The sequence below is a fragment of the Melozone crissalis genome, unplaced genomic scaffold (assembly GCF_028551555.1).
Source record: "Melozone crissalis strain CALT ecotype California unplaced genomic scaffold, PUWL_Pcris_2 ptg000069l_1, whole genome shotgun sequence".
In the NCBI taxonomy this organism is placed as follows: domain Eukaryota; kingdom Metazoa; phylum Chordata; class Aves; order Passeriformes; family Passerellidae; genus Melozone; species Melozone crissalis.
In genome coordinates this window covers 1,202,365-1,226,095 of record NW_026535847.1, presented here as the reverse complement: position 1 = coordinate 1,226,095, position 23,731 = coordinate 1,202,365, and the positions used below count along the sequence as shown (strand labels likewise).

The following is a 23,731-nucleotide window of genomic DNA, read 5'->3' as shown; positions in this document are numbered from 1 at the left end:
CTCTTGATGCACCAAAGGCTCTCAGGAATTGCCCGCAGAGGCAGGCCATTCAGTTTATCACAGGGAACTCTAAATTCTCTATTGCAGGTTGTTCCCAGTCCAGACTTACTATAGTACCAGCTGAAGTCCGGTAGAGCCCCTCCAAATTAACTCGTTCGTCTCCTCTATCTATCCAATAATTCACAGGATTCACAAACTCCCAGGGGTGAAGTCCAAACCATGGGGGCAGAGGAACCCCTTGGGTTCGTCTAGCCACAGTAAAAGCGTGCACAATCTACACCACAAATCACCACCTTTACTCAATGATCGTCCTCACCCATGCTTCTCCACTACCTCCTCTGTTTTTCTCCCGGGCGTTCCCTGCCCCCACAGCCTGCCCCGGTTGGTGCCTCAGGCCTCACTTGGCCCCTCCAGTCGCAGGTAGAAACCCCCCCGCACTTTAGATATACTCTCTTTTATACACCATACACTTATACACTTGCACGATTACAAACGCAATGCACTAACCACACAATGCATTAACCATACAATGATACAGTGTCCGGACACCACACGCACACATACACACACAGGTTCACTCGACCCACCCCCAGGGTCGCTAGCGGCTGCTCTTTTAGGAAGTGAACCCCCCCTTTAGCCGCTCGATCGGCTGCAACCACAGGCCAAGCACTCAGACGTCTCTGAGTGACTTACTCAGCCATCCTATCTCTCTTTTCCCCCAGGGCCCCTCAATACATACTGCATCCTCCGCAGGCCAGCAGGTCCTTGTCTGTCTTTGCAGGAGGCAAGCCGAGACGAGTGGAGCCCTTCCAGGAAAATTCTGGGGCACGCCTAGGAGTCCGTCTATTCTGCCATCCTCTGCAGGGACAGGGACGGTTTCTCCTGCCTGGCTCGCCAGAATGTTTTGCGGAGAAAGAGAAAAAGAACTCCCCAACTTTGTGAAAGTTGTTAAGCCAGTATGTTTATTACTGCGCTGGACGCATGCAGAGATTGCTCTCCTTTAAAGGCATGCATACCTCTGGAACTTCAGGTCCTATTTTATCCCTCTCTCAAATACATATGCGTACAGTTTCACAATAGGTTGATACATATTCATTTTTACGAATTCGAATTTTGCGTGACATTTGCCGCTAGTTCTTCTTTATCAGAAAGAATTCCTAGGTCAAGCTGACCTGCTCTCACAGCAGTTTCTGTCTCTATCTCCCTCTGTCTCCCCTGTCTCGTCTCCCCCCCCCCCCCCCCTCTTATCTCTGTCTTTCATTGCCACAGTTTTCCCTTTAGCCTAGGCTTTGCAGCCAGGCTAACCAGGGTTAAAGATGTACTTTTCTCCTAAATCAAAATAGATTTCTACTCTGGGGGATTTTTACTCTGTCTCAGCTGTGCACTAGTGTTTGCTAAGGTCTTATATTTTTATGGTTCTGATGTGATAGGCTGATGAATTTATACAGTCTAAAAAATATGGGTTTTTTAAACTTTTACTTGTCTAGTGGTAGGGCCCCTCTAAGACTGGTTATCTCTTTTTTCTTGGGCATATGTTTTGGAGGTTCTTTTAAGGGGATTGGATATGTTGTCATTATTATTATACATGGTAGTTTTGCTATGGGCAACTGGAGTTGTTTCTTTTTTTTTGAAACTTTTTCTCTGAGTCTTGCTTTTTAAAAATTTATGCACTTCTTGCGTTAAAGCAGTAGTAGATTTTCTATTCTATTTTGTTATGGTTTTTTTTAAAATCATGTTGGAAGAATTATAGTTCAGCTTGTGGGGTGTACCTTCTCTCCCTGTCTGGGGGATGTTTATGTTTGATATTAGAACTTCTGATCTGTATTGCTGAGATTTGGAGAAAGCTTTCTTTCATTTCTTCTCTGAGTTCTTTGTGATTCTCTTCTATTTTATCTTTTAATTTCATTAGACGTGTTTCTCTAGCTGTTGTTTTTTGTATATGTTGGGCTATGCACGGCATCTGCATATGTTTGGAACTTCTTGGTTATATTAAGTATGGTCTTTTCCCTGTCATCCTGCTTTATTATTGTTAAAGCAGAAGTGTATTTTTGTGGCTTAAGTTGTATAAGTTTTTGTTACATTATGGATGTATATGGTATTAAGTCTGGATTTATAGTGTTTTGGTTATTTTAGAAGACAATCTTTGCTACTGATTTTTTAAGTGTTGAGTTTTTTGTTCTATGGTCTTTTACTGGGTTTGCTGTATATAGAGATTGTCTGCACACAGATATTTTTGTGCCACGCTTCCCAAGACTTGTGCCTAGAGACTGAGGGTTAGCCCTTCTCATCATTTTTTGGTTGATAACTGGATTATGTGACAGAGATTTTAAATGCTTTACTTCAGTACCATCCAGAATTGTATCTTTGCTTGCAGTATTTTAAAGATGGACTAACCAACTAATTATAGATTCATCAGGTTGTCGAGTATAATCTTTTTTCTGGCTATGAAAGTCCTTCAAGGAAAAGGACTTAATAGTGAATTTTGATTTTGTGTCAGTAATTGGCTTTGAGGGTCCTTCCCCCAGATCATCATTGTCCACTGGCCAATCGGCTTTGGTTGTGTGTTTTCCACCTCTCATGGTAGGAGCAATAGTAATCGGTTGAGGCTTATTGTCTGGTTTAGCTGCAGGCTTAGGCTTACTATATGGTTTAGCTACAACCTGAGTAGCTGGAGTGTTGGCTGCAGCCTGAGTGACTGGGGTAGTTGTTGATTTATCTCCCTGCCCCCTTGTTTCTATTTGCTGTTCTTTAGTATTTAGTAGTGTGTGATAAGCATAGGCCATGGTCTACCTTATTGCAGTGATCTTTTTTCTTTAGAGTCATCATGGCAGTTTTTTTCTAGATATTTCCCCACCTTGTCTGGGTTTTGAATTTGTTTACGTGAATATTTTCAGGCTGGGGGATCAAAAAATTCTTTTAGGGTGCGACTTATTTTTTTTCATTCTGTATACTGCTTAGAATTTTTCACACCTGGATTTACTTTTGGTTAAGGGGGTCTCATCAGGTCTTTTGGACATCTCAGCCCTCATTCTAGAGAAGTTGTAGACCATATAGAGCTAACTAGATTAAATACTAGGAAAGTGATCTCTTTAACATTTAGGGGAAACTGTGTGGGGACCCTGGGAGGCATCCCCTGGATTGGGGAGACACAAGAGGCTTCCCTCAGAGGCTGTTGGGACCCCTTGTTCCTATGTCTCTGAGCCACTCCCTCCCTATTCCCTGACTGGCCCTCATCTTGGAACTGCCCCAAGACTACTGTGGAGCCCCTACCTCTGGGGAAAGAGAAACCTGGACTCCCCGGATGAGCGTGCCCTGGGACCCTGAACATCTTACCACGTGGCTGAATTAAACATCTGTGGATACTATGCAAAGGCCCTTTTTGCTTCCTTATCCTAGACTTTATTAGCAGCTATTCCAGCTGCAGCAAAACTGAACATATTCAAAAAGTGACTTAACAGATTCAAAGGAGAAGAAGGAAAGGCTGAAAAGGCTCATCTCCTGCTCCTCCTCTAACAAACTGGCTGTAATTACTAATAAACTAAAACATGCTATTGGAACTAGAACACAGGGTAGGATGAAGAAACTATAAACTATATATATTTTGAACAGATTCTATGATGGGTTTCTCCTCAAGCCAGGTCTTATGAGCTCTCGGAAGACCTATCACACCTGAGATAGTCCAGCTACCCCAAATAGCATAAAATTAGCAGGATGGCTTCTGAGGTAGTGTTGGAAACTGAAAAAGGTTTAATAAAAGGCAAAATGACAAAGCTCTTACAGAGAAAAACTGAGCCAGGGGCAGGAAGTTCTTGCTCCTTCTAAAACACCCCACAAAAGCGATTATTTCCTTTGTTCTCTTCCTTTTCTAGTGAATTACCTAGTCGGGACCTCTTGGCCTCTGTCCAATCGAACAGCCCCAGGTCTGAGGTGAAGTCCCAAAGGTCCTATGAGGTGTCTTTTGTACCAAATTGGGAGAGAAACTTCTGGGTTTTTTGCCTTTTGAAGCAAACAAAGAATAATTTAGTCACTCCGTCAACAGGGGGCACATTCCTACAATTCTAGTACCTTTGTAAACTCTATAAATTATTATCACTGAGCTTAGCACAATAGTTATTCTAATTCATGCCCCTCTACTGTAAAAACTGTGTTAGGGACAATACTGGAGCTATTTTGCAATAAGAAAATAAGCTTAGGGACTAGAAAGACATTAAAACTTCAAAAACTTTTAGGGACTAGAAACACCTGAAGGCTTCTTCCTAGAAAGATTATGAATTTAGGTAACATAGGTACTGACTGATTTATCTTAATACAGCGTAAGTACAACTAAAATGTAATTAGTATAGGTTTTTTCTACTTTCTTGAGCCCCATGTTATGCGCCAAAAAATGGTTTTGTCCTGGTTTAGGGCAAATTTAGGACAAAACTTCTAAAGGGGTTTCTCTAGAAAGCAAATTTAAGTGGACCCTCCCCCAGCTGGTTTGGGAAAATATTTCCTTGGAGAAAAGTGGAAAAAACTTTATTTAACAGGCAAAGCATTTACTAGCAAAAAAAAAAAAAAAAAAAAAAAAACACTATTAAACAATAAAACCTCTTGCCATTCCAAACATTCCAAAGAGATGACAAACTCAGAAAGTCCCCTTGGTGGGCTGTCGCCGCTGGGCTCACTCAGTATGTTCTCAGTCCCTCTGGCACTGGAAATGCCCTAATGCCCTGGCCCAGGCCAGGCTCAGTGGACCAGAGGTGAGAGCTGCTGGTGCTCTTCTGGATTTTTAGTCTAGAGCAGGTTTTAACAGTTTTAAGAGAAAGAAAAACTACAGTTCAGGGAACTTCTCTGCCTCAGATAGCTAAAAACTAACTAAAAAGTAAAGGAGAGCTCTCTCTCGCTATCTGTGCTGCAGACAACACAGTCAAGGAGAAGGATGTGGGGGAGTAAGTGCAGTTTCTGATAACAAACTCTGCACTTCTTCTCTCCCCCCCTTTGCTCTTGAAATCAGTCTTAAAGGTGCAAAACTTATTTCTGGGCTAAACAGATGAATGGGGATACAAGCATTATAATATCACCCCAGGATATTAAGATAGCCTGAAACTTTTTTATTTTTGAAGTATGTAGTATTTTTTCTTTGCCTGGGTTTGTAATTTTATAAACTCTTGGAAAAAAATCCATGTTCTCTCCTGTCTGGTAAATTACATCCTGCTGGCCAGTTTTTGCCGTGCAAAGATGGTATGCATATTTGGTGCTTTGCTTTTGATCACATCACAATCATAGTGAAGGCTGATTGTGTAAGCAGGTTTGGTCTAACCTTTCAACTCTGGAGAAGTTTCATTGCAGCAAAAACCATTTGTGTTTCCACAAAAAAATAAATAGGTCTGTATATAACATTGTGCTTGATTTTGTGAGAATGTGTGTGTAAGGAAGACTTGTATTTGGTTTATACACATGGGAGATGGGTCTGAATGTTTCAAAACAAAGTCAACAGTGTCAGTCTCTTTTGATCTCAAATTTTCAGGATGGCATACTCTGTGATTTAAACTTTTTATCATAGTCTCAAGAAGAAATACAACAAATGGGCTCAATCCCCTTTTGCCCAGACTATCACGCAAATTCACTTATTCATCATTGAAGTCATAAGGTTTCATAAGTTATAACCCATAATTCCTAATATTATTCACCTGTTAACAAAAATTTTGTATGGTTAGTCTATTTCTGAAGGTAGATATTTGGGAAGTGAAAATGTGATGCTGTTGAGTCAGGGACGGAAAGACTCCAGTCTTCAGGTGGATCAGAAGGCTCAAGAAGAATCTTTATTAGCAAGAAGCAGCGAGCTTTATAGTCTCACTTGCTAAGTGGGACCTGATTGGTCTCAAAGTAGAAAACATCTCACATTATTGGTGCCTATGAATAGCACGCTGTGGAGAACCATAACTATAAACAATGGTTACAGAAAGAGAGATAATAATTGTTTGAATTCTTTCGTCTAAGATTCCCAGGCTCAGCCTGGGAGAAATTGTCTCTGTTCTCTCTTCAACTGAACTGAGAATATCCACAAAAATGGATTCTAAAATCCATCCCACTATGATTCCTGTACTGGGGTGTTTCCAAGTCTCATCACGTTTAACTTTTCCCCATAGTTGGGTTCCCAATGGTGACTCCTTCCACAAGGGACATAAGGTTAATACTCCCAAGTGTCTATTGCACTCTCGATTCTCCCAAGGGCAAATGTGTGGTCCAGATCCCATTACTTCCCACCCATACTGTGGGTCCTAATGATTTTACCATGTCCTGCTTAAAGTCTATATCTCTCCAAGTCTTGTTATTTGTTAGGTGAGACCAGGTGTCATTAAGAAAGGTAGAATAATTTCTACAAACACATCCTAAACTTAGAGCTTGAGCCACAGCCATGAGTTGCTGTATCTCAGGATTCTTACTAGTACAAGTGTATACTTGAGTGCAATTCCACTTTTCTTTTATCTTTGGATCCTTTTGCCTTGACCTAATTAAATCAGAATATTTTATACCAACCTGTAAGGGGTCTTCTGGGAGGCCTGGATTCCCTTCCCAGTCCAGATACCATTGAACTGGCTGGATATATTCCCATTGTCCCGTTTGAGGGCTGTTCCATATTTGGGTATTTGACATCTCCAAGGGGTATTAGTGCAGTCTGTCAGCCGATAAATATTCCCTGAGGTTATTTCCAGATCTGGTTTTAAGATATTACAACTCTCAACATTGTTACACATCCATTGTAAGGAGTATTCTTCTTCCATCCCTGTCCAATTGGCATGGGTGCTATTTCCTTGCCACATGTGTTCCCAAATTTTTGTCAAATTGCTGACTAAAACTTCCCACGGAATTGGATTTTCTGCACAAGTTGGTGTTGGCAAACAAGCTGTTATAGAGGTTACATTCTGTAATCTGCCAAAATCTTGCACTAGCTTTAAGATCACATTTCCCTTCTCAGAGATAAACAACATAGTTTTTATTATTATTATAAATATGCAATTATTTATCATCTTCATTTAGATCCAATAAATAATATCCCCCTAGAAAATCATATTGCATACCTAAAACAATAGGGTTTACAGATAATAAAAACTCTGCGGTGTTAATTAATGGGTTTTTTGCTGTGTTTAATGCGTGGTTGCTGGTTTTACCTGTGTGTGATGGACCCAGGGTTTGATTCCTTCCACCTTAAGTGCCATGTAGGTTACCAGGAGGACGTGAAAGTGTCCTTTCCACTTTTCTTTTAAGGGTTCAGAGTTCCAGGTCTTAACATATTCAAAGTCCCCAGATTGGTATGGGTGAACAGGTGTATCCAAAGCAACTGGTCCCAATAGGGTTATAAAATGGCAGAATCCTGCAAGGGTTTTCCCTAAAGAAATTAAGTATAGATTTAAATCTGTTTCTCCCTTTGAATGCATTTGTCCTAGGTTACAATATAAAGATGCATTCTATCCCCATCTTCAAGAGCTGTTGAAACCAGGAGGAGCATTGTTTTTTCCTTTATCTCCTGTTTAATGGACCCATCAATGCCTTGCCACAAGACTCAGAGATAACTCCCTTCGGGAGCCATTTCTGTTTAATGGGCAATCAAGGACCCACCGAATGACTCATAGAATTATATCAGCCCATTGCGCGATGCTCTGCCCAGGGGGGAGGAGCTAATCATCCCCACCTGGATATAATCTGGGTTTTGGGACAGAACAAGTTGCCCTTACCCACTGGTTTCCAGAGGACAAGATCTACCAGATCTTTTCTACGGGATCATCACTTCAACAAGACCATTTTGTCTGGACTGCTACCACCACCCTAACTAGCAGGGTGTCAGGTTGCATTCTGACTCTGTCAGTGGTTTTTTTTTCCCTTTTCCTAATAAATTGTGTTACTGACTTGGAGTCTCGCACTGGTTTCGCTTTTAAACCACAACAGTATTTCTCCAAGATAGGATGGTGTCTGATACAGGCATCCATATGGCAATTCATAGGGACTTTAGTTTTTGACCTTGGCTGAATTCTGACTCACAAAAGAGCCAGAGAGAGGGCCTGTGGCCATTTTAAGCAAGTTTCTTGACACATTTTGCTAATTTGTCGTTGCAAAGTCCGATTAATCCTTTCCACTTTCCCACTTGATTGTGGTTGTCGCCAAGGTGTGTCTAAGTCCCATTTTATACCTAGAGTTTTGCTCAGCTGTTGCACCACATCTGCTATAAAATGTGGGCTTCCATCTGAGGACATCCCAAGTGGTACCCCAAATCTCGGTATGATTTCTTTAAGCGTGATTTTTACCACTTCCCCAGCTTTATCGGTGCGATAGGGAAAGGCTTCTGGCCATCTGGAAAAAGTATCTACCAAACCAAAAGATACCTCTACCCGTTTTGTCTGGGTAATTTAGAGAAATCTATTTGCCAATAATCTCCAGGTGAATTTCCCTGTTTAATTCTTCCAGCAGGTGGTCTTTTCCTATATATGGGATTACTTTTTAAACAAATTGGACATTTCACTAGGTATGATTTTGCTATTTCAGTCATTCCTATGCGGAGTACAGAGCTTTGGAGACTAGATATCATGGACTTACTTCCCCGATGGGTTTTGTTGTGTTCTTTTTCCATTATTTTTCTCATTACAGAAGTTGGAACTATACCTGTTGGCTGTTACTCACCATCCCTCCTGATTCTTAGTGGCTTTTAATGTGCTTGCTAAGCACTGATCCTCACTGTCATAATTAGGCTTAAATTCAGATATGTCAATTTGTCTTTGTGGTACTAAGGCTAGGATGCCTTTTTCAGCTACTCCTCGAGTTGCTTTGCCTGCCAATTGGTTTCCCACTATAACATTTGTTTGCCCAGGTTGATGTGCTTTGTAATGCATCACTGCCACCTCCTTTGGTTTTTGAATTTCTTCCAGAAGTTGTAAAATTTATTCTTTGTGTTTAATAGCTGATGCTTGAGCAGGAGTCCCCTTTCCTTCCATATAGCTCCATGGCCATGAATTAGACGAAATACATACGTAGAATCAGTCCAAATATTCACCTTTTTGCCTGCTGCCAAATTCAATGCTTGTTTTAGTGCTATTATTTCTGCCTTTTGTGCTGACATCTTAACTGGTAAAGATCGAGCTTCCAATACTTCAGTAGTGGTTACCACTGCATATCCTGCGATCCATTTTCCATCCTTCACGAAACTGCTCTCATCTGTAAATAATTCTAAATCAAGATTCTCTATTGGATCATCTCTCAGCTCAGTTCTGCTGGAATATACCTGTTCAATAGTTTGGAGACATTAATGTGCCAGGGCTCCGTCATCCACTGCCTTTGGATCAAGGAATACGGCTGGATTCGTGGCTGCTGTTGTCTTCAATTCCACATCATCCTGTTCCAAAAGCACAACTTGGTATTTGAGCATCCTGCTGGGGGACAGCCAATACCCCCCCTCCCCCCCTTTCACTCTAATACAGGTATCACCATGTGAGGGACAAAACCAGTTATGTGCTGTGCAGTCATGAGCTTCCTGGCCTCTTGGATCAGTAGAACAGCTGCAGCAGCCACTTGCAAGCATCCTGGCCGTCCTTTGCTCACATTGTCCAGCTGTTTGGAGAAATAGCCTGCAGGTCTCCTCCAGGTTCCCAGCTTCTGCGTCAGGACCCCCAGGGCTAAATGTTGCCTCTCATGTACAAACAGTTCAAAGGGCTTGGTTAAGTCAGGAAGCCCTAATCCAGGTGCTGTCATTAATGCCTTTTTCAGTTCTCAAAAGGCAGTTCAGCACTTGTGAGTTCACACCAATTGTCCTTTTTTTGTTTCTTTTAGGGCTTCATAGACAGGCTTCACTAAAAGTCCATAATTTAAGATCCACAACTGGCACCACCCAACCACTACCAGAAAGCCTCATGATTCTCAGATGTTCTGTGGTTTTTGAATTTGGCAGATTGCTTCCTTTCTGTCAAGGTCAAGAATTCTCTGCCTTTGAGTGATCTCGAAGCCCAAATAGTTCACAGTTGTCTTTCCTATTTGAGCTTTTCTTTTAGCTTCTCTGTAACCATTCTGTCCCAGAAAGTTCAACAGCCTTATGGTCATTTGCACGCATTAGTGTTAGGTCTCTGCTGTCAGCAGAATGTCATCCACATACTGTAAAACTGCCCCTTCGGTGTTATTTTTTTTCCATTGTTCTAATTCTTTTGCTAGTTGATTTCCAAATATTGTTGGACTATTTTTAAAACCCTGTGGTAGGGTGGTCCAGGTTAACTGAACTTTGAATCCAGAGGTGGGACTTTCCCATTCAAAAGCAAATTATTGTTTGGCTATTTTCATCCAAGGGTATGCAGAAAAAGGCATCCTTAAGATCAATAACTGTAAACCATTTTTATTCCCATTTTAGTACTGTCAAAAGTGCGTATGGATTAGCTACTACTGGATAAATATGTGGTACTATTTTATTAATGACCCTTAAATCTTGTACTAACCTATATTCCCCATTTTGCTTTGTCATAGGTAGTATTGGTGTGTTATTTTCTGATTCACACTCCTTCAATAACACATATTTAATAAAATTTTTATGAGCTTTTCCAGCCTCTTCCTTGCCTCCCAATTAACAGGATATTGTTTTTGCCTTACCAGTTTAGCTTCAGGTCTTCGAGTAATCCTCACTGGTTTGGCTGCTTTTGATTGTCTAGGCATTTCAGTTGCCCATACCAACAGGGTCACAGTGTTTTCTACCTCCTATGGGATTTCTTCCAATTCATTTGACTCCTGTAGCATAAAAATCCTTGCCCAAAGGGCTTTTGATTCTGGTGTTTAAATTTGTATTTCCCCATCCTGAAAAATTATTTGAGCATTTAATTTTCCCAATAAATCTCTCCCCAGCAAGGAGACTGGGAATTCAGGCATATATAGAAACTGGTGAGTAATCCAATTATTTCCTAATTTAAATTTCATGGGTTGTAAAAAGGACCAAGCTTTGCTTTTCCCTGTAGCATCAATTGCATTTACCACTGTCTTGGTTTGAAACAAATTAGGAGGAAATGTCCTGAAAAGAACGTGTTCTCGAAAGAGAGGTAGGTTTCAAGAGCCCCTCCCCCACAGGTTCAAAAGGAATTTCTTGGAGGAAAATTTAAAAAAACTATGTTTATTGAAAAAGCAGAGTGCACACAGGCACAGAAAAGAAAATTAATATTGTTAGATAATAAACCTTCTCATTGTGGAGAAAGATGGTGGATTTTTAGAGTCCTGTTTGGTTTCTCCTGAGGTCTGGAGCCAGAATGTGGCATCCCTGAAGCCTTCCCCCCACTGGGCCATGGCGTGGGGCTCCTGGCAATGTTCAGGTGTTTTGGACTGGAGCAAAGCTTAACAGTTCCAGAAGAAGAAGCCACAGTCCTGGGAGAAAAACTTCTTGCCTCAGCTAACAAAAAAAAGCTAGCTAAAAGCAGACACAACTACCTTTTTTTTCTGCTGCATACACAGAGCTGAGTGCTGGGGAAAAGCCAAGGGAGTTACCTGTGTTTTTGAACATAGGCCACCGAAAGAATTCCACCGCCGCGCCCTCCCCTTTGAGCTTGAAGTTACAGGACCCATGTCTGGGCATAAAGCAGACGATAGGGGATACAGTATCATAACATCACCCCAAGACAACCACATTTCTACGAAGTTTCCCTTTACATGTATTCTATACAGAATAAGTTGCTCCTGTGTCCACCAAAAATTCCACTTCTTCTTTTCCCAGCCTCAGTGTAACCAGGGGATCAGCTGGGGTAGAATCCCCTGGTCCCCTTCAATCTTCATCTTCTAATGGTCTAATCTTTAAGACCAGGTCCAGCTTTCCAGCCTGTGGGCATTCTCCCTTCCAATGCCCCTTTTCCTTGCAGACTTCATACTGGTCTTCCCCTAACTGTTGTCAGGGAAACAGTGGAAGCCTTCCACCTCCCCTTCCCCTTGTTCCCCCCACCCGACCTCCCCTGTTGGCCGGTCCCTTAGTACCCTCCACAGGTCCCCTAGCCACCCCAAAAGTCGCAAGCAATTTGTCATGTCTCTTGTTTTCCCTTCTAGCCTGCCATAGTTCTTTTTCCCTATCCCTGTCGTGATATACTTTCCACGCTTCATCTAACAACTTTCCTAAGTCATGTGACCCCATTCCTTTCAGTTTCTGGAGTTTCTTTCTAATATCTGGAGTAGACTGGCCTATAAAGGTAGTTGCTAACTGTACAGCCTCTTCTGGATTCTCAGGATCCAGATCAGTATATTTTTCTGGCAGTCACCTTCAATAGTTCCATGAAAGCTGTAGAGGATTCAGTACTGTCCTGCTTTACCTCATACAGTTTTGACCAGTTCATGTCTTTTGGTGTAGCATGCTTTACATCAAACAATATTCATCTCTGATATCTTGTTAAACAGTCTTGGAGTCCAAATAAATTAGGGTTCCACCTTGGATCTGTTGAAGGAAAAATCTCATCTACAGTTCCTCCTAAGTCTCCATTAGCATGTGCCCCCTCCACCTGCTTTCTGGCCATGGTCAAAACCATCCTTTTTTCTGTGTTATCCAACAACATATCTAACATCATTTGTATATCATTCCAGTCAGGGTCCTGAGTCCTAATTATGGTTTCAAATACTTTAGCAACTCTATTTGGATCCTCTCTATAAACTCCTGCTGCCTTTTCCCATGACATTAAATCCACAATTGAAAATGGGGTCTTTACTTTTCCTGGACCATGTTTCCCAACCGCCTGCCAGAAGGGAGCCATCAGAATATCCCCAGCATCCCTCCAACATCTCCTTGCTGCCTTCTAGTGGGTCCTGCAATCAGGCTAAAATCCTCTGATCCCCTAAAGTTTTCTCTCCGTTTCAGTCCACTGTCCCATGACCTACTTATGCATCTAGCTGTGTTCCCTGCTGATTCATCATTCACCCCACCTGTTCCCAGCTGATTCACCATTCACGCCACCTGCTCTTTGCCGTAGAGCAACCATCATCTCTAAATCATCCTTGTCCTCTATTCCACACTTTAAGCACCTCTGCCCTAGGCTGCAGACAGAACATCACCTTTTCAACCCTTTGCCTTTCTTTTCCTTTTCAAGTGCAAAAATTAATGGATCTTGCAGGGTCCTCCCACATTCCTTTTGCCACTCTGGATGATTTATTAGGGTGAAAACCAAGTCAACATAAGGAGCTTCATTCTACTTCTTTTCCCTTCTACAAAACAACATTAATTGCAACAGGGTGTTATACTGTAAGGTTCCATCCTTAGGCCACTTCTTTTGATCTTCCAGCATGTAAAGTGGCTACCACTGATTACAGAATTCTAAGTTTTTCACGCATGAGGGGAATACCCCAAATTTGTTTCCAGTGTTTCAAGATACATCCCAGCAGTGGCACCTGTGATGCCCCTTTTGAGGTTTTGTTTCTCATTATAACAAATTACTGTTTAGGAGCTCCTTAGAAGGGAGTCTAACCCTTCCCTTTTGAAGGGACTCTAACCCTTTCCTTTTCTCACCTTAGGTACCTTTAAACCAAACCCTGTGTAGCTTTTGCTGTGCCTTATAGGTAGGTTAACAGTTAACATCTTTAGAGTAAAGTAAAGAATTCCTTTATCTTACCAGGGATCTTGTTCCGATTTCCTTTGGACCAGGAAACGAAGGTTCTCCCTGAGAATCCCTCGGTGCTGGCTGGAAGTCCTGAGATCCCTTGGATCCGTGGAAAATCAGGAGTCTGTCCCATCTGGATCACCAAAACTGTTACCAAAAATTCGGTAAAATAAGAAACCCCTTAACACCAATGTAGCATTAAGAAGCAGGCATTCTTTATTTGACTGGATGCTCGGGGGGAATAGCTCCTCCCAAAGCTGTGCATGCTGGGTACAAGAAAGTTTCTGTTTAGATACTGTATTTTGCATACATATTCATTGATTGTCCCAGACTAAACAAACATGTGATAATCATTTCCCTGAAATCATTAACGTATTTCCCCTCCCCTTTACTCGTGCGTTCTTCTGTCCTGGGGGTCTCTCTGGTGGTCCCTGGTGTTCCTAGACCCTGGTGTTCCAGGTGACCTGGCTGAGTTGGCAGAACACTGAGGCTGGCTAACTTCCAGTTCTCCTTCTTACACAATGGGCATTGTGCAGTTTCTGTAGGCCAGTAGTTTCAGAGAATAAGCATTGTGTTAGCTCACCAGGTGAAGGCCATTTATTATCTGGTAACACACCTATGAGGAAAAGAATTAGTTGCCTAGCCGACAGTGAGTGTGCTCATCCTTCCTCTTCCATCACGGTGCAGGTATGTCCTGTATCACACCAGGAAGCATGAAAGCCTCAGCAGTCCAACTGCTGTTGGATATACTTCAAAAGCTTTTTAGGTAAGCTGGTGTTCTATACTCTCCATCTTGGAGATTTGGTCTATATCATTTCCATAATTTAGCACATTCTGACCAGACTGTCAAACAAAAGATAACAGCTCCTGGAAACAACAATTTGCAGGTGATAATGGTTGGTTAATGGCCCTTTAGTTATTTTTGGCCACCTGTCCTGCCGACTCTAGTGCTTGGCTTTGACTTAATGACTCTGCTCCTAACATACATTATTCCTTAGCACGAGCTGTGATAGCCAAAAATTTAAGTGGGAGTTTAATGAACAGTCACACAGAGTAAAGACAAAATCTTGTAGAAACTTTGAGGTTAGATTTTGAGGAGTACTACCTGAAACACTTAAGAGTTGCAAACACAGAATCATGCTTTAACCTTGCATTGCACTGTCACATGATGTTCATGAAATAAACACGGGCAGGAGACTTTTCTCCTTTTTAATGCCTTTATTAAAAGTGATCAGATCCGGTGGGGAGAACTGACGGGTCCACGCTCACGCCACCGATGCTCCCAGGAGTGACTCGGAAGAGGAGGAAGAGTGCAGCTTTGTCCACTGGTCTGTGGGCAGAGCTGGGGGTTCCGTCCTCATGAGAGCATCGGGAAATCCCTTGCTTTTCGGTTCAACATTCAAGGTCCTCTGTCTAGTTGGCATCTTTTTAGGTTAGGGTGAGGGGTAAAAAGGCCTTGGCGGATACTAGATTCTGTTCCTCATGTCTGTTGCAGACATATTTTCATTAAAATCCTTTCTTAAGATTTTTCCTGCTGGAGCTGAGAAGTTTCAGCAACAAATGTAAACAATTGTTATCTGCTGCTGTGGAATGCAACAGGTCCACCTGTGATTAGCCCATCTTACATGTTTACAATTAATAGCTAGTCAAAGACTGAGCTCTCTCGGACAGAGTCAGAGAGAGCTCCTTTGTTATCATTCTTTTCTATTCTATTCTTAGCTAGCCTTCTGAAAACTTTTCTTTCTACTCCTTTTAGTATATAATAGTATATAGTTATAGTTTAGTATATATAGTATATAGTTAAAATGTAGTATATATATCATAAAATAATAAATCAAGCCTTCTGATCATGGAATCAACATTCTCGCCTCTCTCTCATCCTGAAAACCCCTGTGACCACAGTCACACACGTCTAGTCATCACTTTGATTCGTCAATTTTCTGTTGGCTCGTTGTTTTAGGGGTTTTTGGCTAGGTTTGGTGAGGGGTCTCTCCCGTTGCATGCTGGATCCGATGTCATTTGCATGTCGATGTCCCTTCCCCTTCACCTTCTGGGTGTCATCCTCTAGGAAGCAGCAGGGTGTCACTCCACAAAAGGGGGAATTCTTAACCATCAACGACAGGTAGTTAACAAAATTGACCAGTGATTACAATAACAAACAGTTAGAACTCCACCCCTGGCAGCAACTGGCCCAACCTGCTAACTCTGCAACCTTAAAAAAAAAAATGGGCAGCTGTTCTACTCATAACAGTTCATGTGTCTGAGACATAACACATGACAGACCTTCGTTGCTCCTCAGCCAAACAGTGTGTTTTATTGTTTGGGGCTTGCTGTTATAGGCAATTCAAAAACTCAGCTCTAAACAGTCATTGGTCTAATTTCCACACCTCCTAGATTCTGAACCAGTCAAATACTTTTACTTCAGGAGAGTTGTTATTGGTTGAAACCTCTGTCAGTCAGCCCATAGGCTGGTTTATGGAACTGGGCTGGATTTCTTATTTATAACCGGATTCATGTTCAGTACGAATCAGCTTGTACTGCAACATTGCACTGCTTGTGAAATACAGTACTCTGAGACACCTAAAATATCATGTAACGCATAAAACTTTCTTTGTCCTGGTAATCAAGTATTATATCATAAATGAGGCCTGAAAGCTTTATAAAAATGATCAAAATAGAATCTAGGCTGCAAGGCTAAGTACTGCATGCATTTGAATGCATTGCATTTCTTAGGGAGCTAAATAGCTAGGTGTACATACAGCATTCATGTGGCTGCGCAACTATTTTAAATTTCAGTTCCTTCTTATAAAGTATTCATACGATTTGATTGCTTAGATAAGCTCAGCTAATCACAGAGAGACTGAATTTTGCCAAAGGAAAAAATGCTATGTGATATGTTTTGTGTAAAATTCCAAACAAGCAAATCTTAACTTTAAATTGGTAAACATGCAGAATATTAATTTATTCGTTATTTATGCTTTGTGTAAAGTACAAAGATACAAAGAAATGTAAAGGAAGTCGTGACTGTGCATTAACAAATACAAGCCAAATTTTACTTAAAGCTGATTTTATATATTTCTGAGGTTGAAGTTTGCACAACCATAATTGTTACATTATTTGGCTTTCTAAGAATTATGCATTGGTTGTATATTGCTGCTTACCATAATGTTCTGAAAGTTGGCCATGCAAGCTAATTTTTTTTCTTACTCTATGATTTTTTGTGATAGAACATCTAATAGTAATTCCCTGTAGTTGAGAACTATTTCTTTGGGATTGGAATTTTATGCTTATAATTTTAAATACCCAGTGGTGTATTCTAGATTTTTTGGAGAAGTTTTGTTTTAGTTATTAACTCATTGCTTTGTTTTTTTTGCTTGTATTTTGTCTTCAAAAATTTTTTTTAATTCAATGTTGCTGCAGTTGTTACTGTGTTACTGCTGTCTTGATATTGAAGCAAGCACCTTGCAAGCACCATAACCACTTGACAGTGTTTTGCCCTGAACTTAACAAGCTGTCCACTTTGTGCAGAAAAGTCATGTTTGTGTCCATTGGCTGAAGTATATTCTTATTTGTCTTGCAGGCACAGGAGAGAGTGGCAAAAGCACATTCATCAAACAGATGAGAATTATTCATGGATCAGGTTACTCTGATGAAGACAAAAGGGGCTTTACGAAATTGGTGTACCAGAATATATTTACAGCAATGCAGGCCATGATCAGAGCCATGGATACCCTCAAAATCCCATATAAGTACGACCATAATAAGGTGAGATTTTTGTTTATTTCCATAGCTGAAATTTTTCCTCTTTTATCTTTAGGAAATGTACTGAAGGCCTCTAAAAATGATAAATCACAAATTATATTCTACCTAAAGTTTGAAAGAAAAGAGCTTCTTCTAGTCCTGCCTCAAGTTCTCTGCCCTTTTCACTGCTCTGACAACACAGGTGCTGTTCTTATCAAGATGTTTGGGAGGTTTGTGACAGCAAGAGGGTAGAGGGCAGGCTGCCATTTGCCTGTGACTTTAATTATCTTTTTTCCCTTCCTCCCAGCTCATGTTCTGGCCAGAGCATAGTTAAGTAATTTTTCTGGTTTGTACCAGTACTACTTAAGGTTTTCCATAAATATTATGTGGGGGAAAAATATTAGAAAAATAGGTGGGAATATCTGCTTGTATGTGAGTATATTATGAAATAAAACTTTTGATACAAGGCCTTAGAATAAGCAAATTCTTTTGAAAGTGATGACATAATTGAAACTTTGAAAGAAAACACATTTAAAGCATTTTATAAGGTTTATCTTTGATTAACCTGACTTCTTTTAATTTTTGTTCCATTCAGAAATTTTCCATTTAAAATCAAATCTATAACTGGTATAACTAGTATTAAAATTGAAATTTGCATGTGTATTTCAGGTCCATGTTTTTGCTGTACATAAAGCACTGAATTTCCTAACAAGCTGACTTGAAGACTTAGTTGATTGTGAAGCGCACTTTTTTTTTTTTTTCAGAATCGGTACTGACAGCCATTTTGCTGTAGTATATGGAAGTCCTAATCATAAATCAGTAAATTGTTTTCTTGTATTGTACTGCAAAGTGTTTTGTATTGTTCAGATTGAGTGTTCAATTCATATAGGCTGTTTTTGTATAGTTGTAGTGAATTAGATGTGTCATACCTGTATATGTGTGGCCAGACCTTTCTAATTAGAGCTGTTCATTTCTCTATATAAAAATACCTTGACTTTAAGTGAGTCTATCTTTGCACTCACCTCCTTCACAAGCATTTCCATCAGTTCTAGGTGTGAATTAAAGTACAACTTGACAAAGGTGCCAGGTTCTAGATGCATTTCCTTTAAAAACTTGGGGATTTTTTAATTCAAAGAAATTAAAAATGCAAACTTATTTCTCCACTTCCCTCCTTTTTTTCCTCCATTAAGAAGGTAAATTCATTAGCCTCGCAACCTAAAAAACACAGGAAGGGCATTTCCTATTAATTTGAATCTCATAAAAATATTGGTCTCTAGAAAATATCTCACAGTTCGAGTAACTGCATATTTTTAGCACAGTACTTGTCTTGTACAGTAGCTTAGAAAACTACAGCTCAAGTTGATGTTTGTATTGCTGAGCCTAAAGAAAAGAGAGTGAAGTGACACTTATCAAATTCAAAAAGTCCAGTTAGGTAGACATTTGTAATCTTTGTACAGTGTAAAAAAAATCACATCCAGGCTGGATTATTTTAATATCAGTGTAGGAAGAAGCATGTTGTAAGTTAAGGAAGTTAGTTCTTCCAGTGTTGTGTTGGCTTCATAGTAAGTGATATAATTAAAGAGGCAGAGTCTGAAATTCATTGTCCTATATTATAATAATCTAGGATCTTTGAAATATTTATTATCAGAATAATGAAAGTCAATTTAGAAATGTAAAAATTATTGTTTACATAGTAATGTCTCAAAACTGATGGTAAGGCATTGTATCATACTTCATCACACTTTACATCACACTTTTTTGTCTTGTCAGTTTCAGAATATAAGCTCGACTGAGCTTTAAGATAATAGGTGAGGGTTATCTCTTAGGGATCTGACATAGGAAATGGTGGCTTATGGACTAGGTTTTTAGTTTCCATTTGAGTAAACTGTTACTGTGTTTCCATTTTATTTAACCAGAAATTCTGAATTTTTTATATGCATCTTGAATTTTAGAGAAGCAGTTTATAAAATTCAGAAAAGCCTTAGGTGGAGTTTTTTTGTCCTGTTTTTTTACAGAAATGTACTTGAGCAATTCTCAAAATTGCCTGTCTGCAAGGTTTTTGTGAATGTACAATAGTATCTCATGTGCAGCCACTGACACTCAAATTCAATTTAAAAAATCTTATATATATTTTAAAATAATTTTTAAAATTATCTTTTTAGAAATCTGACCTGTGTATTTATGTTCCTGTCAATCCTTTCAGATTCTGAATTAAAACATTAAATTTTTTATCTTCTGACATTCCCAGTGTTGTCCATAGTGGCTTAGAAGTCATTGCTCCAGGTAATGTAGTCCCCCGTTTCTCCTTTTCTATCTTTCTTCATGTGTAATTGCTGAAGGAAGGCTTTTTATTTTTCCTCTCCTGTTGTTACAGAACTTTTACTAAATAAATTTACTACTGTGCTAAAGAACTACTAGCACTTTTACCCATTATTGTTCCCTTTCAGTGTAATTTCCAGAAGACAGTTGCCTCTTCTTACACACTGTCAGGAAGATGTCACTCAGCAGTGGTTATCAGGCAGAAAATCTTATTTAAATCCATATACATAATTTCCCATGAGACTTCTTAACTGTTTATAACAAGATATCTAATGTAAGATAGAGCAAGTTACAAGAAACTATTGGCACTAAAAACGTAAAATTATGCCTTAAAGTAGACCAAGAATTTTGCTGTAAGTTGTTTCTATTGGTGAAGTTGTTTCTTTATTTAAGCCTATTTCCCTATAGGAAATGTTTAAAAATTAAAAAAAGCAGATATGGGAAAATGGTTTTAAAGTCCAAAATCTTACTGAAATTGTCTTCAAGGCCAAGTTTACTTTGTTAATAGCTCCACATCCCCACCCCCGTAGAAGCAATCTACTGTAACAAACTGTCCTGGTTTAGGGTAAATTTGAGACAAAAGCTCCAAAGGGGTTCCTCTAGAAAGCAGATTCAATCGGCCCCTCCCCCAACTGGTTCAGGAAAATATTTCCTTGGAGAAAAATGGAAAAAACCTGTTTATTTAACAGGCAAAGCATTCACCAGCACGAAAAAAAATTTACAATATAAACCAATAAAGCATCTTGCCAATCTGAAGAGATGACAAACTCAGAAAGTCCTTTTCGTGGGTTACAGCTCAGCTCATCCAGTCTATTATCAGTCCCTCTGGCACTAGAAATGCCGCGGCCCAGGCCCAGCCTGGTGGGCCACAGATGCGAGCTGCCAGTGCTCTTCTGGGTGTTCAGTCCAGAGCAGGTTTAAACAGTTCCACAGAAAAGAAAACCCACAGTTCAGGGACCTTCTCTGCCTCAGTATAGTAGGAGTCCTAGTAAAATATATGTATTGTATAAGTGGCCTTGCCCCGATCCTAGTTGTTCTAAATGGGCTGCAGCTGTGATGTCCTTAATTGGGTGGCAGCTGTGGCTAATGAAGATAACTGGGATAAAAGGATGGGGGGGGGGTTGGCTTGGCTGGGCTGGGCTGGGCTGGGCTGGGCTGGGCTGGGCTGGGCTGGGCTGGGCTGGGCTGGGCTGGGCTGGGCTGGGCTGGGCTGGGCTGGGCTGGGCTGGGCTGGGCTGGGCTGGGCTGGGCTGGGCTGGGCTGGGCTGGGCTGGGCTGGGCTGGGCTGGTTGGCTGTTCAGGGAGAGCCTTTGAGGAGCCCTGACAAAGAAGCGGGAACAACTCTGCTGTAAAGAGCTGCTTGTGAGAAAACCAGCCAGGAGGTATGGGACTCTAGAAATATAATAACAACACCTCAGATAGCTAAAAACTAGCTAAAAGCAAAGGAGAGCTCTGTCCTGCTGTTTGTCCGTCTGCAGACAACACAGTCCAGGAGCAGGAATGTTTAGGAGTGAGTGCAGTTTCTGATAACAAACTGCGCGCTTCTTCTCTCCCCCCCCCCCTTTGCTCTCAGAACCAGTCTTAAAGGTGCAAAACTTATTTCTGGACTAAACAGATGAATGGGGATACAATTCAGCACCATGAAGTCACCCCAGGACACAAACACAAAAGTAAGATATCAGGATCAGGTATGGAGTCAAATTACATAAATTCTCATCTCAAGTAGTGGAGTCTTAAAAGTTTTGGGTCTCTTCATTGAAATTTCATGTTGAGCAACAAAGTAGTAATTTCACATGACATTTTTTTCTCCCTGGTTAAAGTAAGTATGAAGTCTTAACATTAGGGTTGTGTGAACAACATAGGTTGGAGAAAACGACCTCCCTCATATACCTTACCTGGTATTCAAAGAGTATGAAGGTTAGAATCCCAAGCATCAGCATGCAAGCTGTGTGTGAGATGCATTGACTCTCAGATGATGAAGAATCTGCAGGATTTATGGCCTTCTAAAAAGAAATTATTATATTTTTGGGATGTTGAAATTAAATGCTTCTAAAGAATAGCTTATTGGTCGGGAATACACATAATAAAAAACTGAACTGTGAATCTTTGTAAAAAGTATTCTTCAGCGTCTCAAAGCTGAAGCAGAGAGCTTAGAAGCAGGTTGCAGGAAAAGGGGATTTATACTAGTCATGTTAGTTAGTGCTCCTAGTACTCTTAGATGTCTTCCTCCAGACACACAAAACTAAAGAAAAATTACCCAGTAAATAAAAGTCTTGCAGTCAGTTAAATGCTTCTAATACTATGAAGCTACTGATGCAATTTTTTTCCACAAGAAATAGATTACCTAAGAGCAAGCTGATATGGAAAAGAGTGCAGTAAGATTTCAAGTATTGTAATCAATTAACATCTGTGCAGATAAAGAAATTAAAGATTACTTGTTTTGTTCATGAGCCTTGTTTAATATGAGGTAAAAGCTGGTTTCCCAATAGTTTTACATTTCCTCCTATGAGGATTTGCTTTAAAAAGGGCTTCAATAAAGCCATGAACATTTTTTCTTCAGTGCTTCATAAAGAATAAACTTCTACAATCCAAAACAGAACTCAGTCTACTCCTAACTGCTTTTCTTTTTATCTGTCTTCCTCTGTCAGTCATTTATTTCTCTCTCACCTAGCTGGTCTCTATCCTGTTTGATTTTACATTTGACATTATAAAGTTATCTCTTTATCTGTGACCATATTGTCCTACTCTCTATTGTTTTCATTTTTCATTACATTTAAGGCAAATTTTTTTAAAGCCATTGCTTACTTCCCTTTTTTGTTTACCTTTTGGTTAGAGCTGAAATTTCTTGCATTTGCCTGTATTGCTCTGTGAGTGAAGCCCCTCTCGTTGGGCCCCAGAGGCTCCCCTGATGGGGGAAAACCTCCTTTTAACAGTTCTGTGCCAGGACTGAGAGACGCATAGGACTTTTTTTGGTCTTCAGGTTGCTGTGCATTGTTATCAGAAAATTGGCATGTCATCTGCCAGACTTAGCGCGCAAGAAAGTACAGCAAAAATGGTCACAAGATGTACGGTTTCAAGGTCTTTTAAAGCTGTTTTATCCAATTAACTCTTAAAATGTACTTTATTTCTACCTTTCTACCAATAACTAATCCTTTGTCTGTCCATGTAACCTCTGCACTGCGGCTTCCTGTGGCAAATCACCCTGTGCCACCAACACTGCAGAAAATGGAGTAGATGAAGAAGAAGCTTGAGACAACGCCCAAGATCGTCCATCTTGCCTCCTATCTACCTCTATACTAAAATCCCAAAACTCTAAATTTCTCACCCTGTGACAAACTACACTATTCTCTATGATCTATCTCACACACTTGTAGACTCCAGTCCATCCCAAAGTCTTGGAAGTCTTCTCCATGGGCCAAGGTTAAAGGCAGTGCTTCTCTGGGGGCCAGGACCCCTCAGGGCAGGCAGAGAAATATTCCCTGTGCCCTGGGTTCTAACATTGCTCAAATGATTTTATAAATTATTTTTCCATCTCCTATATTCTTCTTTACTTTTTCATATTTTAGCCCAACAGAAGTGACTTTTAGATTATATTTTTTCCAAGTGTAGGAAAACTGATTGTCTATCAGAGGTAAGATAGGTTAGCAGCGTCACTCAAAGAAATAAAAATATCTTTTGATTGCATTTTAAAACAGCTGCAAGCCCACAAAATTAAATTAATTAATCACACTGAAGTTCATGCATCTGCTAATATTTAATTTTGAAATTAATAGGACCTAGATTATTTAATATATATGCCAGATATAGAATACTGTAGGCATAAATTTGAAAACTCAATGTTAGCTACTCATATTTCAGTGCATTAAAATTTCTTCATTCCTTCTTTTATATTTTAAGAGAAGCACTTTATCTTTTTTGGAATATAATGTTTTAAGTGATTAACTACCCTTTGCTAATGGGAAATGAGAAGTCAAATACAAAAGCATATGTGTGGGGTGTGATATCCATGTTTTATCTTTCCAATTCCACCATTTTACTCCTAGTAGAGAGAATGGGTGGTTAAAATGCTTGCTTACAGATTCTTGTAGATTTTGTGATAGCTCCTG

At 40.1% G+C, this 23,731-nt stretch overlaps 1 protein-coding gene across 1 annotated transcript in view; it reads left to right on the top strand.

Annotated features, from left to right (window-relative positions):
- The window catches only part of LOC128946022 (guanine nucleotide-binding protein G(q) subunit alpha), a 216,631-nt gene that overhangs the window by 77,075 nt on the left and 115,825 nt on the right, over positions 1 to 23,731 (top strand). Inside the window, exon 2 of the mRNA XM_054289965.1 lies at positions 17,146 to 17,330. Within this exon, the coding sequence (XP_054145940.1) occupies positions 17,146 to 17,330 (185 nt within the window). The remainder of the gene's footprint in view (positions 1 to 17,145; positions 17,331 to 23,731) is intronic.